The 13,979-nt window shown below is 37.4% G+C and overlaps 1 protein-coding gene across 1 annotated transcript in view; it reads right to left on the bottom strand.

Annotated features, from left to right (window-relative positions):
- Nucleotides 1–4,875: 4,875 nt before the first annotated feature.
- Nucleotides 4,876–13,979, bottom strand: part of LOC102240150 (chromosome unknown open reading frame, human C11orf70) — a 32,041-nt gene continuing 22,937 nt past the window's right edge. The window contains exons 4-6 of the mRNA XM_005872210.2: nucleotides 11,361–11,533; nucleotides 6,020–6,086; nucleotides 4,876–5,213 (exon numbers count right to left, since the gene is read on the bottom strand). Coding sequence (XP_005872272.1) covers nucleotides 5,085–5,213; nucleotides 6,020–6,086; nucleotides 11,361–11,533 — 369 coding nt within the window. The 3' untranslated portion in view covers nucleotides 4,876–5,084. The remainder of the gene's footprint in view (nucleotides 5,214–6,019; nucleotides 6,087–11,360; nucleotides 11,534–13,979) is intronic.

Below are 13,979 nucleotides of genomic sequence, written 5' to 3'. Positions count from 1 at the left end.
GGGTGCCAGTTGGTAAAAAAAAATTGATTGAATAAAAGTCTGTTTATATTGCTATAAGTGCTTTCCATTTTACTATTTCTCTCACACACCTTTCTAGTAATGAAAAATAATTTAGATGCTTGGTGTTTGCTAAAGCTCAGTGACATTTTTTCTCTCTACAAAAGTAAAAAGACAAGATAAACAGGAATGGTAAGTTTCAGCCTTATTGAAACCCAGGCTAGCCAGCCTATTCGAATGGACTTTAACTTGTGTGCCAAGTCAGGAGATTGAAGGCTTACATTAGAGGATATCAGGTATACCGGCTGCTAGAGTTTGCCAGTTGGACACTGCTAAATGTGGCCCTAAATGCAGCTTTTAGTGCTAATTAATGCGGCGTTTACAGTAAGAGACAGCATACTTCCCTGTCTTTTATTCTTTCCTTTGTTTTTTGCTTTTCATGTATTCTTTCTCTCCCCCCCTTTTTTTAAACTAGAAAAAAAGTAGAGTAGAGCAGTGGTTCCTAACCCTGAAATTACCCATCAGAATCAATACACGTTTGTAAAAATACATAAAATAACACTCTATTTTTAAAAATATATATATTTTATTGATTTTTTACAGAAAGGAAGGGAGAGGGAGAGGGAGAGGGAGAGGGAGAGAAGAGAGCTAGAAACATCAATAGCTGCCTCCTGTACACTCCCTACTGGGGATGTGCCCGCAACCAAGGTACATGCCCTTGACCGAAATCGAACCTGGGACCATTGAGTCCACAGGTTGATGCTCTACCCACTGAGCCAAACCGGTTAGGGCAATGCTCTATTTTATATAAAAAGTCAGAGTAATTAAGAAAATAAGTATCATTTCACACCCACCAGATTGAAAAATATTTAAAAATGTCTCCAATAAAAACTTCAAGTTTCATAGGAGTAATTGGGTATTTCTCTCATTGCACCTACCACTATTATGAGCACTAGAATGTAAACTTCCAAATATAGAAAGTTTTGTCTGTTTTGTTCATTGCTGTATGTGCAGTGCCTAGAAATGCCCAGCACACAGTAGGTAATCAATAAATATCTGTGGAAGAATGAATGAATACTTGCTGATTAATTGGATGACTAAGAAGCCTTCGGGATCAATAGTTTTCCTAAGAAACCTCCAGTCAGTTTTTAGAAACTTCAGACCTAGGTTTTCAAAGTTGTAAGGACCAAGGTTGGTCAAGCATGGCCTGGGACAGGAACGAAAGGCAGGACGAGGGATTTCCCCACTCTGACCACATCTTCCTACCACAGTTCCCACTTCCCAGTCCTCACTACCTCAAATACCCAGCACTTCATAATTCACCCAGCCGCTAGCCTTTCTGGGGCCCATATTTCATTTTTTTCTAATCTGCATTCCATTGTCACATACTTCATGATCCCAAAAAGGGTTTCCATTGCTATGAACTTAGATCCGTCAGTTCTGTGCTTTGACAACTACTATAATCTTCTGTTTGATCTTTGGACTTTGGACTTTCCTTACCCCAATTCATCACTGCCAGACTAATCTTTCCAGAGTATCACTTTCATGATGCTACCACCCTGCTCCAAAGTCTTTAATGACTGCTATATGTCGTCTCTATTTAAAAGATTTACATTTCTTAGCTTTGTACCCACAGCCCTCAGTGACCGGTTCCCCATTAATCTGTCTTCTCTGTGTTATTACCCAGAACTCCTGAACAGGACTCCTCAGTCCCAACTCATCAGATGTACTCATGTCCCCCCAAATCACCTTGTGTTCTTCTGCCTATTTTTTTTGCTCATGAGATAGACCTAAGTGTCCCAGGTTCTCATCCTGAATCCATTGTTTCTCCTTGTCCAAATTATAATTCCGTAAACCTTCTCTTCTTAAGTCATTTTCAGAATTTCTGAAAAAATGCTGTCAAGTCCCAGAAAACCATTGTGTTGTCACATGTCACCATGGTCAGTTTCTCACTCCAGAATACTACCCTATCCTCAGTTGATCACAACTTGCTCTTCAAAGCTGGCTTCTAAGGCTGCTGCTGTTCTCCAAGGATAATTCGTCCCAGGCTGCTGGTCTGATTCCACACAGTACAGCTCCATCCAGTTTATACCGGTGTGCACAATTTTACACAGGCTTAGGGATAACGAGTGGACCTACTGTACTACTGATGCCCTGTGGCCATATTCACCACCCTTCCCTGATCCCTCAGTCTCCACACCTGAGTCACACGCCCATCACGTGGACTGAGTCGGCCAGGGAACACAGATTCAGTGTCAGTGAAGTGCCAGGCAATATGCTAGGCATTGAGGATACAAGGGGGGACCAAATAGACACAGTTGCTGTTTTCATGACAGACATTAAATAATTACAAATAGTTGAGCAAATAATTCTAAGTGTGCAAAATGCTGCCAAAGAAACACCAAGAATCCAAGCGTAGGTCCTCTACCTTCTCTGGGGCTCAGAGAAAGGGGGAAAAAGGGCTCCCATCTCTTAAACTCTATCTAGTCAAATTAATAATAAAATAAGCCTGGCCTGTGGGCTCAGTGTTTTAACGTTGACCTATGAACCAGGAGGTCACTGTGTGATTCCTGGTCAGGGCACATGCTGGGATTGTGGCTTGATCTCCAGTGGGGGGCTTGCGGGAGGCAGCCAATGAATGATTCTCTTTCATCATTAATGTTTCTCTCTCCCCCTCTCCCTTCCTCTTTGAAATAAATAAAATTATATTAAAAATAATAATAATCTTGCCCTGGCTGGCATGACTCAGTGATTAGAGCTTCAGCCTGCCCATGGAGGGGTCTTGGATTCAATTCCCAGTCAAGGGCAAGGGTTGCAGGTTTGATCCCTGGCCCCAGTGAGGGGAGGGGGGCATGTGGGAGCAACCAATAAATGAATGTGTCTCTTTCACATTGATGTTTCTCTCTCTCTCCCACCCTTCCATCCCTCCACTCTCTCTAAAAATCAATGGAAAAAATATCCTTGGGTGAGGATTAATCAATAATAATAATCTTAAGAAAAGCAATTCTGACCTTAAGGAAGACAGCTTTTTACATTATTTTGCTGCTTAGCTCCAGATTTTTTCATATTTCCTCAACAGAGAATGAAAAAAGCCACAATTCATGAACACTTAAACCATGTGCTTGGCACCATTCTAAGATATATGTGTGTGTGTGTGTGTGTGTGTGTGTGTATACTAGTCTATATGTAATTTTCACAATAATCTATGCAGGAGTCCTATTAATTTCCCCTTTTATAGAAAAGGCAACTAAGGCACAGAAAGGTCATAACTAGCTTGGTCACACAGCAAGTAATGGCAGAAGTAACAATCCAGGCAATTTTGCTACCCCAAAGTCTTATTACTACCTCTTAATACAAAAACCTGCATAATCACAGATAGGTCGTTAAAATGATTTTCCCAAAACAATGGATTGATCTTCCTTCAAAGGTATATTCACCTCCACCTTTAAAGCAGAGAGAGAATATTGGCAGCTCCTCCATATCAGTCCCCATCTTCTGCCTCTGAACTTTCATCCCAGAGCGAGGCTCAGGGCACTCTGCCACAGTATGCTCCTCTACTCAGCTGGCCTGCTCTCCTTGCCAGGTGCTGGAACCCCATCATTCTTTTGTAGAAGCCAGACCAAGCCCTTCCCAGGCCTAGTTCATAGTGGTCTCTTCCATCTCTGAATTCATGTAACAATCACTGTTCATAGACATACTCTTATAGATGACCTTCTCTACAAAGTTTATAGGGAGTGTGTATTTCCCCAAATAGCACAGTGCTTTGCATTGCATGAAATTGGTACTCAAAAATAACTGATTGACTGATTGATAAAGAGAGGGTCCCCAGATTGTAGGGGGCCTGTGTGGCAGGCAGCCAGACTGGTAGCAAGTAGGCATTTTAGTTCTTGATTTTATGTTTTTTATATGATTTTTAAAAAAATCTATGGATATTTTGAACATATCTGGAAAATACTCACTCAATAAATTATTAACGTGCCAAGCCATTGTGCTAGGTATTAAAAGCTAAACTCTCTTTCCTGACCTCTATATCCAGCTTGCCAGTTGCCTTCCAGGTATATCCACCAGTTCAAATCCAAGATTATCATCCTTATTCCTACAACATAGAAACAAATATTCCAAACTTGCCTCCCCTTAAAGTCTCAACATTTCTTGTCAATTACTTTTTCCATTAAAAAACATCTAAGTTAGATATTCATGTTATGAATGTAATGAGGAAACAGTACTAAGAGACCTGTTCTTTATTCTTTTGCCAACTTAATAATACCATCAGGGCAACTCTCTCTGTTTCCATGCAGATCTAGTACTAGCGGTGGGCAGCTGCAATATTAATTATTATGTGCTAAAAGAGTTTACAATTACTTTCAGAACATTCTTTTTTAATTGAGGATTTTAAGTGGGACAAATGAAGCAAAGAAACTTGTATTTTTCACAGCCCTTGAGATATAAATCTTTATACAATGTAGAAGTATAATTAAATAAAATTCAAATTTAAAAAGCTAATAATTCGTATTAATGATACATGGTAGAGATGTTTAAGTTTCTTCCACAATTTCAATCGGGAATTAATTAGCTTCTAAAATAAAATACATGGAAAATTAAGGACTCACTTGAATTCGAATGCAACAAATATTAACTAGAGTTTTAGTTCTTTGTAACTTCTATAAAAATTTCCCAAATGTATTGGTATAGACTATGTTAGGGATAGAGTCTATTTCCTATGTTAGCTTTTTAAAAGACAAATTTAAAGAAAAGCATGTTGGTTGAGCGTTGTCCCATGCATAGAGAGGTTGCCAGTTTGATTCCCGGTCAGGGCACATGCCCAGATTGCGGCTCAATCCCCAGTAGGGGATGTGCAGGAGGCAGCCAATGTTTCTATTTCCCCTTTCCCTTTTTCTTTCTCTCTCTAAAATCAATATAAACATATTAAAAAAGAAAAGCATCTTGGCATTTGCTTCTGCTCTAAGTGGGTTCTTTACATTTTACCTTAATTACCTTGCAAAGTAATTGCTTATCTATAAATAAGTACTAAAATAAAAATTGGTAAATAAAAATATAGTAAATATAGATTGTCTGAAAGAATACTGCTAAGACATTTCTCCCACGCCATAACAGTGGTATAAAACATGAACGTGACGCATGATAGGATCCACAATAAAGTAAGAAAATGTCTGTTCATGACTTTTTCTTGAAGGGTAGCACACACCATCAGAATCCTGAAAAAGATAAACTTAAATTATTTAGTACACAACAGTATTCAAATAATAGTCAACATATTTAATACATTTTCTGTTAAAATGTCATGAAACATTAAATCTTTGACAATAAATTGGCAGTTAAGTAATTTTTAAGAAATATCGACAGTCTACTATGCTAACAATACATATGTTCATTACTACACAAACATGCATAATTTTTTACCTTAAGGAATTTGTAGTCTAAAAAGAAATCCATCTTTTGAAAAAGTGCTTATAAAGTGCTAATATTGCTAAAATTTCCATTTTGCAATTTTCTTCTATCTTTGTTTTCTTTTAAAACATGGTCCATATGTACTATGAGGGACTATATTTCTTTTATTTATCAATAAAAAGCACCTAGCCCAGCATAGTAAATACTCAATAAACACTGAACTGATCGAATGAAGACACTTAGATATGTCAGTAATATTTTGTATGCTACTAAAATTCAAGCATCCGATTCTGTGGCACAAAGACATTCATGGCATTCTTACTTATTTGACCTATAAGTTGTGGTTTGACAGAGAACTATGATTTACGTCCCATGAGTCACAGATTTAGCTCTAGCTAAGGACTATTATTAGACATGTACAACAGAAAGGAAGGTAGGGAGAAAAGTTCATACTGTTCTCCAAATGAAAGCATACCTTAAATTTAACAAAAAGCTAGATATCATCATCTTTTTTCATAGGCATAACATAGCCCTAACTGCTAACTCCAGTTGTAACAACCCTGTTAATAGCAAGTAATTAAATTCATTGGTAGTAAATTTCCTCTCCACTTACATATGCTGTAACTTTAAAGATGAAAGAGGTAATTTGTATTTCCTTGGTTTGAGGATGCTTTCGAACACTAAAATAAGGGAGAAATATACATTTTAAATATAACGAGCATTGGCATAATGCATTTAGTATTCAGGTGTTCTTAATCATATGTAATATGGAAATATATAACATCCAACTAAAGTGATTTAAAGAGAGTGGCAGCTGCGGTTTCATTCAAGGGTGATGCAAAGTAAACTGAGTTGGGATTGCAAAAATCTGAATTTTAGAAGGTTGGGGCCAATCTGAGATTCAAACGACATGACTCCAAGGCCAGAGACAATTATTGGAAAAACGAGAATTGGTAAAAGATTGAAGTGTAGAGAACTGGAAGGGTAGATAAATACACATTAACTACACAACTTAAACACAAATGCCAGTTCTGCCACTGATGTTATTTCACTATGGTCAAGATTAATATTTCTGAACCTTAATTTTCTCATATGTAAATGAGGCATACTATGGTTCCTTTTAGGATTATAGGAGAATTAAGTAAGATAATGTATATGGAAGCTATTTGTTAAATTATGTATTACTAAATTATACAATATTAAAAGCAGCCCTGGCCAGTTTGGCTCAGTGGATGGAGTGTTGGCCTGTGGACTGAAGGGTCCCAGGTTCAGTTCTGGTCAAGGGCATATACCTGGGTTGTGGGCTCAATCCCCAGTGGGGGGCATGCTGGAGGCAGCTGATCAATGATTCTCTCTCATCATTGATGTCTCTCTCTCTCTCTCTCTCTCTCTCTCTCTCTCTCTCCCCCTCTCCCTCTCTGAAATCAATAAAAATATATAAAAAATAAATTTAAAAAAGCATTTCCTCTTAGTAGCTGTCTTTCAGTTATACTCTCCACAAAACATTACTAATATACAGTCAGAAAGCAAATTGAGGATAGAGGAAATAAATTACAGATAGATATCTACATGTAAATATATACGGGTTATATTTATAATGCTTTATAATCTGCAAAACACCTTTATATAATTTACCTCATAAAGATCAGACAACTCAGTGAGGTAGGCATCATTTCACCAATTTTATAAACAACTAGAGGCCCGATGCACGAAATACGTGCAAGAGTAGGCCTTCCTTCCCTCGGCTGCCAGCACCAGCTTCCCTCTGGCACCTGGGGCCCAGGCTTCCCTCATAGCCCCAGCTTCGTCTGGAAGGTCATCTGGTCTAATTAGCATATTACGCTTTTATTATTATAGATAGCACTAGAAAGTTAAATGATGTATTTAAGACATTCCAACTAAAAGTGGTATTTCTGGGGATAGAACCTAGTTGACACAGAGTCCAGTTCTCTTTTCCTACACCTCACCTGTTTATCCTGTCCTTACATACGCATCAAGGGTACTACTCAGATGTGATGTGTAGGTTAAATTTAAAGGAGCTATCCCTCCTCTTCACTTTATCAGGTGAAAGCACTGCTTCTCCTTTGCTGCTTATGTAAAAGTAATGGGAGAAGAGAGAAAGGAGGAAGAGGCTGGACTTTGTGGGAGGGTGAGGGTGCGTGTGTGTGTGTGTTTGAGCCTGTGCAGCTATTGGGAATGGCCAGACCTAAGACATTTCAGGGTTCAAGATTCTTAGGCTGCCTTCGTTTCTAAAACATTTCATTCTGATTTAAACCCAGGATTCATGTAATTAAACTGATTTCCATATATTTATATGACATGGATTGAGGTAATTTTCTTTATTTATCTAATGCCCAAGATATACTTTTTAAAAAGTTGAAGAGTACATTTAAAATTCTGTGCTATAACAATTACATATAAAACACTTGTATACACCTACACAATCAACCAGATCAAAATACAGAACCTATCTACATTTACATCTAATTTTATTTTTAAAATTTTAAATATTGATCTGAAGGTGTTTATATGAATGTAAACATATATAAAAATTCACCAACCGCCCTGGCCGGTTTGGCTCACTGGATAGAGCATCGGCCTGGGGACTGAAGAGTCCCAGGTTCAATTCTGGTCAAGGGCATGTACCTTGGTTGCGGGCACATCCCCAGTAGGGGGTGTGCAGAAGGCAGCTGATCGATGCTTCTCTCTCATCGATGTTTCTAACTCTCTATCCCTCTCCCTTCCTCTCTGTAAAATATCAATAAAATATTTAAAAAAAAAATTCACCAACCTGTATGTACACTGTGATTTGTTCACTTTAGTGTATGGAAATTACCCCTCAATTTAAAAAAATCTAAAAAAAACACCTTGTAAAAGTTTGTGCTTATCAAATAAACTTAGAGGAAAATTTAGTATTTGATACTTCCTTTAATAACCACTTAACACATATTAACATGTACCATAAATGTATTTTTAAAAAGTCCACATTTCTTTTTTTAAAAAATAATTATTGATTTTAGAGAGGGGGAAGGAGAAGGGAGAGAGAGAGAGAAAACACACACATTGATTTGTTGTTCCATTTATTTATGCACTCACTGGTTGATTCTTGTATGTGCCCTGACCAGGGATTGAACTCACAACCTTGGTGTATCAGGACAATGCTCTAACCAACTGAGCTACTTAGCCAGGACCTATAAGTGTATTATTTAAAAAAGAAACCACGATTTATACATTAAAAGTTGGTTCCTAACAGAAATAAATCAATTACTCCATTTTATTGCCTCTAATCCTATATTGCTATTACTTTAAAATATCTCATAAGATAATTTTCTAATTTTATAGGTCAAGTACAGTAACATCCATCTGATGTCTCTTAAGAAAAAAATAAAAGGAAATGTAAAGTGATATTAATTAGTGATTTCAGGTATGCCACTAATAATTGCATTGTATCAGATGTTAGCAATCACTAACTCACTCTCCAGATAACAATGGTTTTGACGGATGCTGGGACATAATTTCCATATTGCTCTTTTCATTTTTTTAAATGGTGGGAGAGTTTTCTAAACATTCTTAATTAATTTTATTTTATTATCTTTAAAATTTATCCTTATTGTTGGAAGTATTACAGATATCCCTTTACTCCCACTGACCCCCTCCACCCTGCTCCCTTCCCCTCCCCAGACTTCTCAGCATTATTGTCTGGCCATGGGCTATGCATATATGTATATAAGTTCAAGAGACAAAGGGAGAGGGCGAGAGAGAAGAAGAGGGAGGAAGAGAGAAACCTCAATTTGTTGTTTCACTTAATTATGCATTATATGTGCCCTGACCAGGGGTTGAACCTGCAAACTTGGCGTATTGGGATGATACTCTAATCAATTGAGCTACCAGGCCAGGACTCATATAGTTCTTTTAAAAAGTATGTAAGGGTCTAGAAATAATAAATGAATGATTTCTTATTGATATCACTTGGGCTAATTTCTAAGGATCAGCCCTGTATTGGCTCTAATTGGGCTGGGCTCCTTCCCCACCTCCCCCACCATGAGGACTTGTGTGCATCTCCCCTGCGCTGGGAATAGGCTGCCCTCCTCTTTGCTGGCTCTCATGGACTCCATTTGATTCAAGATTTCCCTGACTGCTGACACTGACAATTTCCTCTTTTGAATTTCTGGAGCATGTATAAAGTATAAAATGCTATTAACACTTGCCTATAATTAATTGAACATTTGATTATATAAAAATTTTACTTATAAAAGATTTTAAACAATTTACATTACTATTATTTAATGTTAGTTTGTTGTAATTTCCTTAAGATCAAGGACTATCTGATGCTCCTTTTGTAGTCTCTTTGGGCTCTAAAGACTCTGAAGCTTAGAGTTTGGCAGAGTTCTGTGCACAATATTAACACTTACTGGCTGCCTGATTAAGTGATTTTATGGACTCAATTTATATTTGTCTGTAAGATGTCATGAATTTTGGCTACTCATTTAATTAGTCTTTGAGGCATACTTTTTTTTTTAGCCCCCAAAGAGTGTAGAAGAGAATCTCAAATAAGAATCCAGGGAAGGGAATGTAGAAGAAAACAGAAGTTTCTTCAATGTTTAGGTTCTAAAGTTACTTCTATTTCAAATATCTCCAATAGAATTTCCTCCTCCACAGTGCATGGTAGTGAGGAATTCCACAGGTTCATGTGGCTGCTGAGAAACCACACACTGTGGTGGCAGTGGGGTGTGTGTACGTCGAGGTATAATGAGAAGTGTCCACAGGGAGTGCTAGAAGTGGTCTTGCAAGTTTTCATGAGCTGCGAATGGTAAGAACAGAATGTTTGATGTAGGTATGTGTGTGCTTTTTCTGAAATTCTGTTTCGAATATATCTTATCCAGCAACCTTTAATGACTTTTTCATAAAAATCAGAGATCACTTATAGAAATATTTTTGTTTTTAAAACCATATATCAGAAATTAACTAAAATAAAATAGCTAAATCGTGTAGTTTTTTGTATAGCTATATGATACATGAAATAGATAAGAAAACTGAGGTGCTGAGTTTAAGTAAGTAACAATCAGGAGTTTGATAGAAGTAAATTCTGTTGTTTTCCTGGTAAAGTAACTTTTATAGCTAAACTCTGGGGCCCTTTGTTTCACTTGTTCCTATCCCCTTTGCCTATAAAGATGAGCCAATATCTTTATCAGTGAAAAACCCAACCAAAGAACTTTCATTTTATTTAAAATTAAAATATAAATAAAAGATATAAAGTTTTTATCCGCACTTGATCTTCATAAAGAAAAAAAACACACCTAGAATACTTAAAACAAATTGGGATTTGGGATTAGTTTAAAAAGTAAAGATTACACTTAGATGAAAATTCTTCCAAAAATTACAAAGGTAATTTTTTAAACTATTAGTCAAGCAAATTCAAACATCCTGAGGGATCTTCTGTTCTCTTGAGATTTAATAGGAGGCCTGGGGTAAAGAAGACCTGGAAGATGGCAGTTGCTAATGAGGAATGGAGCAGGTAACAGGTCTGAATGAGGAAACAACAAGAGGCAGGTGAAGAATGTGGGGACTGAGCACTAAAAGAGGGACAGGGAGCCCTAGCTAGTTTGTCTCAGTGGATAGAGCATCAGCCTGCAGACTCAAGGGTCCGGGGTTCAATTCCAGCTGAGGCAGCTGATCAATGATTCTCTCTCATCATTGGTGTTTCTCTCTCTCTCCCTCTTCCTTCCTCTCTGAAATCAATTAAAAAAATATTTTTTTAAAAAAAGGGACAGAGAAATCAAGACATTTTCTAGCTTGGAAGAGGAGGAGGCTATGAGGAGGTTAGGGTGGTGCCATTTTTATTTAGTTTGGTTGCTAATAGGACCACAAACAGATGCTGGGTAATCCCACCATAGTTTAACAAGTAATTTATTCTATTAACTAGAGGTTTACATATTGTAATCCAGCAACATTACCTTACTAGATCCTTATAGATAAGCTTCGTTGTTTCCAGATATGGATTAATCACATCCTCATATTGACAAAGGGCTCCACCAAGGCAAAGATGTTTGAAAAGACAAAACAGGAACTCTTCTCTATCTGGTTGGCTGAATATTTCATATTTTTCTGAGTCTTCCACTAGCAAAACCTATGTAAGATGAGACATTCATCTTAATGTAACATAATTCGAGGTTCTAATTTTTATGTTTTTGCAAGTTTCAATTTATATCATCTTAGTCCTATTTTAATAACCAATCCCGAGGCAACTGGCGAGAGTGATCTGTGAGACTTGCAGCTGGTTTCTACCCCCATTTTATCCTTAGGTACTGACCTTCAATGAAAGAAATAAATCTAAATCTAAACCTTCTCTTCTACTTTATTTCTTTGTTCTAGTTTGTATCTTCAGTAATTGTTTCAGTGCTATTGCAATTTAGTGTTGAGTCAACGTAAATCTTATTTAGAAACAACTGGAGCACAAATAAAAGGAGAAGTTTCTCCATCGAATTAGGTCTATAGTCTTTGCTTCTATGGAGGCTAAACACAATGGTCATTTTCTATGTCCTCTCACCTTCCGGTGTTTGGGTCACTGTTTCCTTACCCCCACAGTTACTCAATTTTGAACTATTCAGGTAATTAGAGCCTCATAACCACCTCTCCCTTTCCTGCTCTCTTTCAGAAAATAGTTTGACTAGGTCTGATGTTGGGGATTTTTTTATACCATTGGGCATTATAGGCAATTGATTAATTTGTTGACTGTGGTGGACATGAACAAGGTGATGCATGTATGCTATAACATATATTTATTTTATTAAATTGTTTATATCCCACATACTTTTTAAAGTACGGTAAATAGCTAACAGTAAAATATAGATAAAATTAGATAAACATAATAAAGGATTTTAAAAACTCTTACCAAGAAATAAAATGGGAAGAGAAAACAAATACACATAAGGAACTCTAAATGGAGAAAAGCTATAAATATCATACATACTAGTACACTTAACACCACCATACAGATAAAAGAGGGAAACATAAGTTATACAACAATCACTGTCTAGTAGCAAGAAGTACACTTAATTAGGAAAACTGATTAAGCTTAACATTCTATTTACCCCAATCTCAAATGAAAATTCATCACAATGTCATTATATGAGGCATTTTAAAAAATAATAAACTCTATGGTGCTGTCTATATAAAGTTTACTTATAATGACTTGATGAAAGCCAAAGTATATATAGTAAAAGATAGGTAAGGGGAAGTGGTCCGTAGTTCACTGCTCCCTGGGTGTGCCACTTGTACATCTCCCTTCTCTCCCTTCCTTCCCTTCTGTAAGGAATGATGTGATACTAAAGCCCAAGGTTGTAGCTACTAAAGCCCAAGGTTGATCTGGCTTAAGACAAGGGTGACTAAAGCCTTTAAGAATGAACAGTTGAAATATATGGTGATGGAAGATGATTTGACTTTGGATGGTGGGCACACAATGCAATACACAGCTCATGTACCATAGAAAGGTACACTTGAAACCTATATAATCTTATTAACCAATGTCACCCGATACATTTAATTTTTAAAAAGAATGAATTGTTAACACATTCCTTACAAGCACTCTCATATGTTGAGTTGACTAGGTTATGCAATTTAAAAATTACAGTAATTGGAAATTTTTTTTTGAATGAATGTTAAACAATAACATTCCAGGGTTGATTTTCCTCTCCATTCACATGTAGATCTGTTTAGTGCTTTGGTACGCAACGGTTAAGGAGCCAACTTCCAAGCTGCAGTCAGAAAGGAGGTTATTATCATCAGTACTTATGTTACACAGTATTGCCAATAGAATCCGTATTGCTGTACAATGGGGGCCCTTTCTATTTCATGCTAAATCTAGAAGTTATTTATTTTTTAGCCAGAAAGCAACCAAATTAAAAGAACAGAGTGGCAAAGAACACAGGAGCAAAACATACAGGCAACTACCAGAAAAACAGAGTCCCAGCAGTACTTCCTGAATAAAGGTGCACTATTCATGGCATAACTAAGACAAGCCACAGCAGGCAGTTTTAAACAGAGTACTCTATTGGAAATCAAATCCTCTTTTTAAAAAAGTCCATTGCTGAGGCTCTCTGTAGAAGTGTTGGTACAACTCTCCAAAATTAGGGGTAAGGGCCTTGAGACAAAAAGAGTTCAGTATGCGAACACAGATCAGTGACAGTGAGAAGAGCTGAGATTAACTGTACCCAAAAGGAGAGAAACCCAGACTAGACTAGACACTGTTTGAAAGATAATTTCCAATACATGGTAAGAAGGAGTAGAAATTATTATCAGATCCTCACTGCATAGTATTTCTATTATTATATACTAGTGGCCGGGTGCATGAAATTCATGCAGGGGGTTGTCCCTCAGCCCGGCCTGCACCCTCTCCAATCTGGGACATCCCTCTCGCAATCCGGGACTGATGGCTCCTAACTGCTCACCTGCCTGCCTGACTGCTTGATTGCCCCTAACCACTTTGCCTGCCAGCCTGCTCACCCAACAACTGCCCCCTCACCGGCCTGATCGCCCCCAGCTGCCCCCCATGCCAGCCTGATTGGCCCCAACTA

The sequence above is a fragment of the Myotis brandtii genome, unplaced genomic scaffold (assembly GCF_000412655.1).
Source record: "Myotis brandtii unplaced genomic scaffold, ASM41265v1 scaffold37, whole genome shotgun sequence".
NCBI classification, from domain to species: Eukaryota; Metazoa; Chordata; class Mammalia; order Chiroptera; family Vespertilionidae; genus Myotis; species Myotis brandtii.
This window is presented reverse-complemented; position numbering and strand designations above follow the sequence as displayed.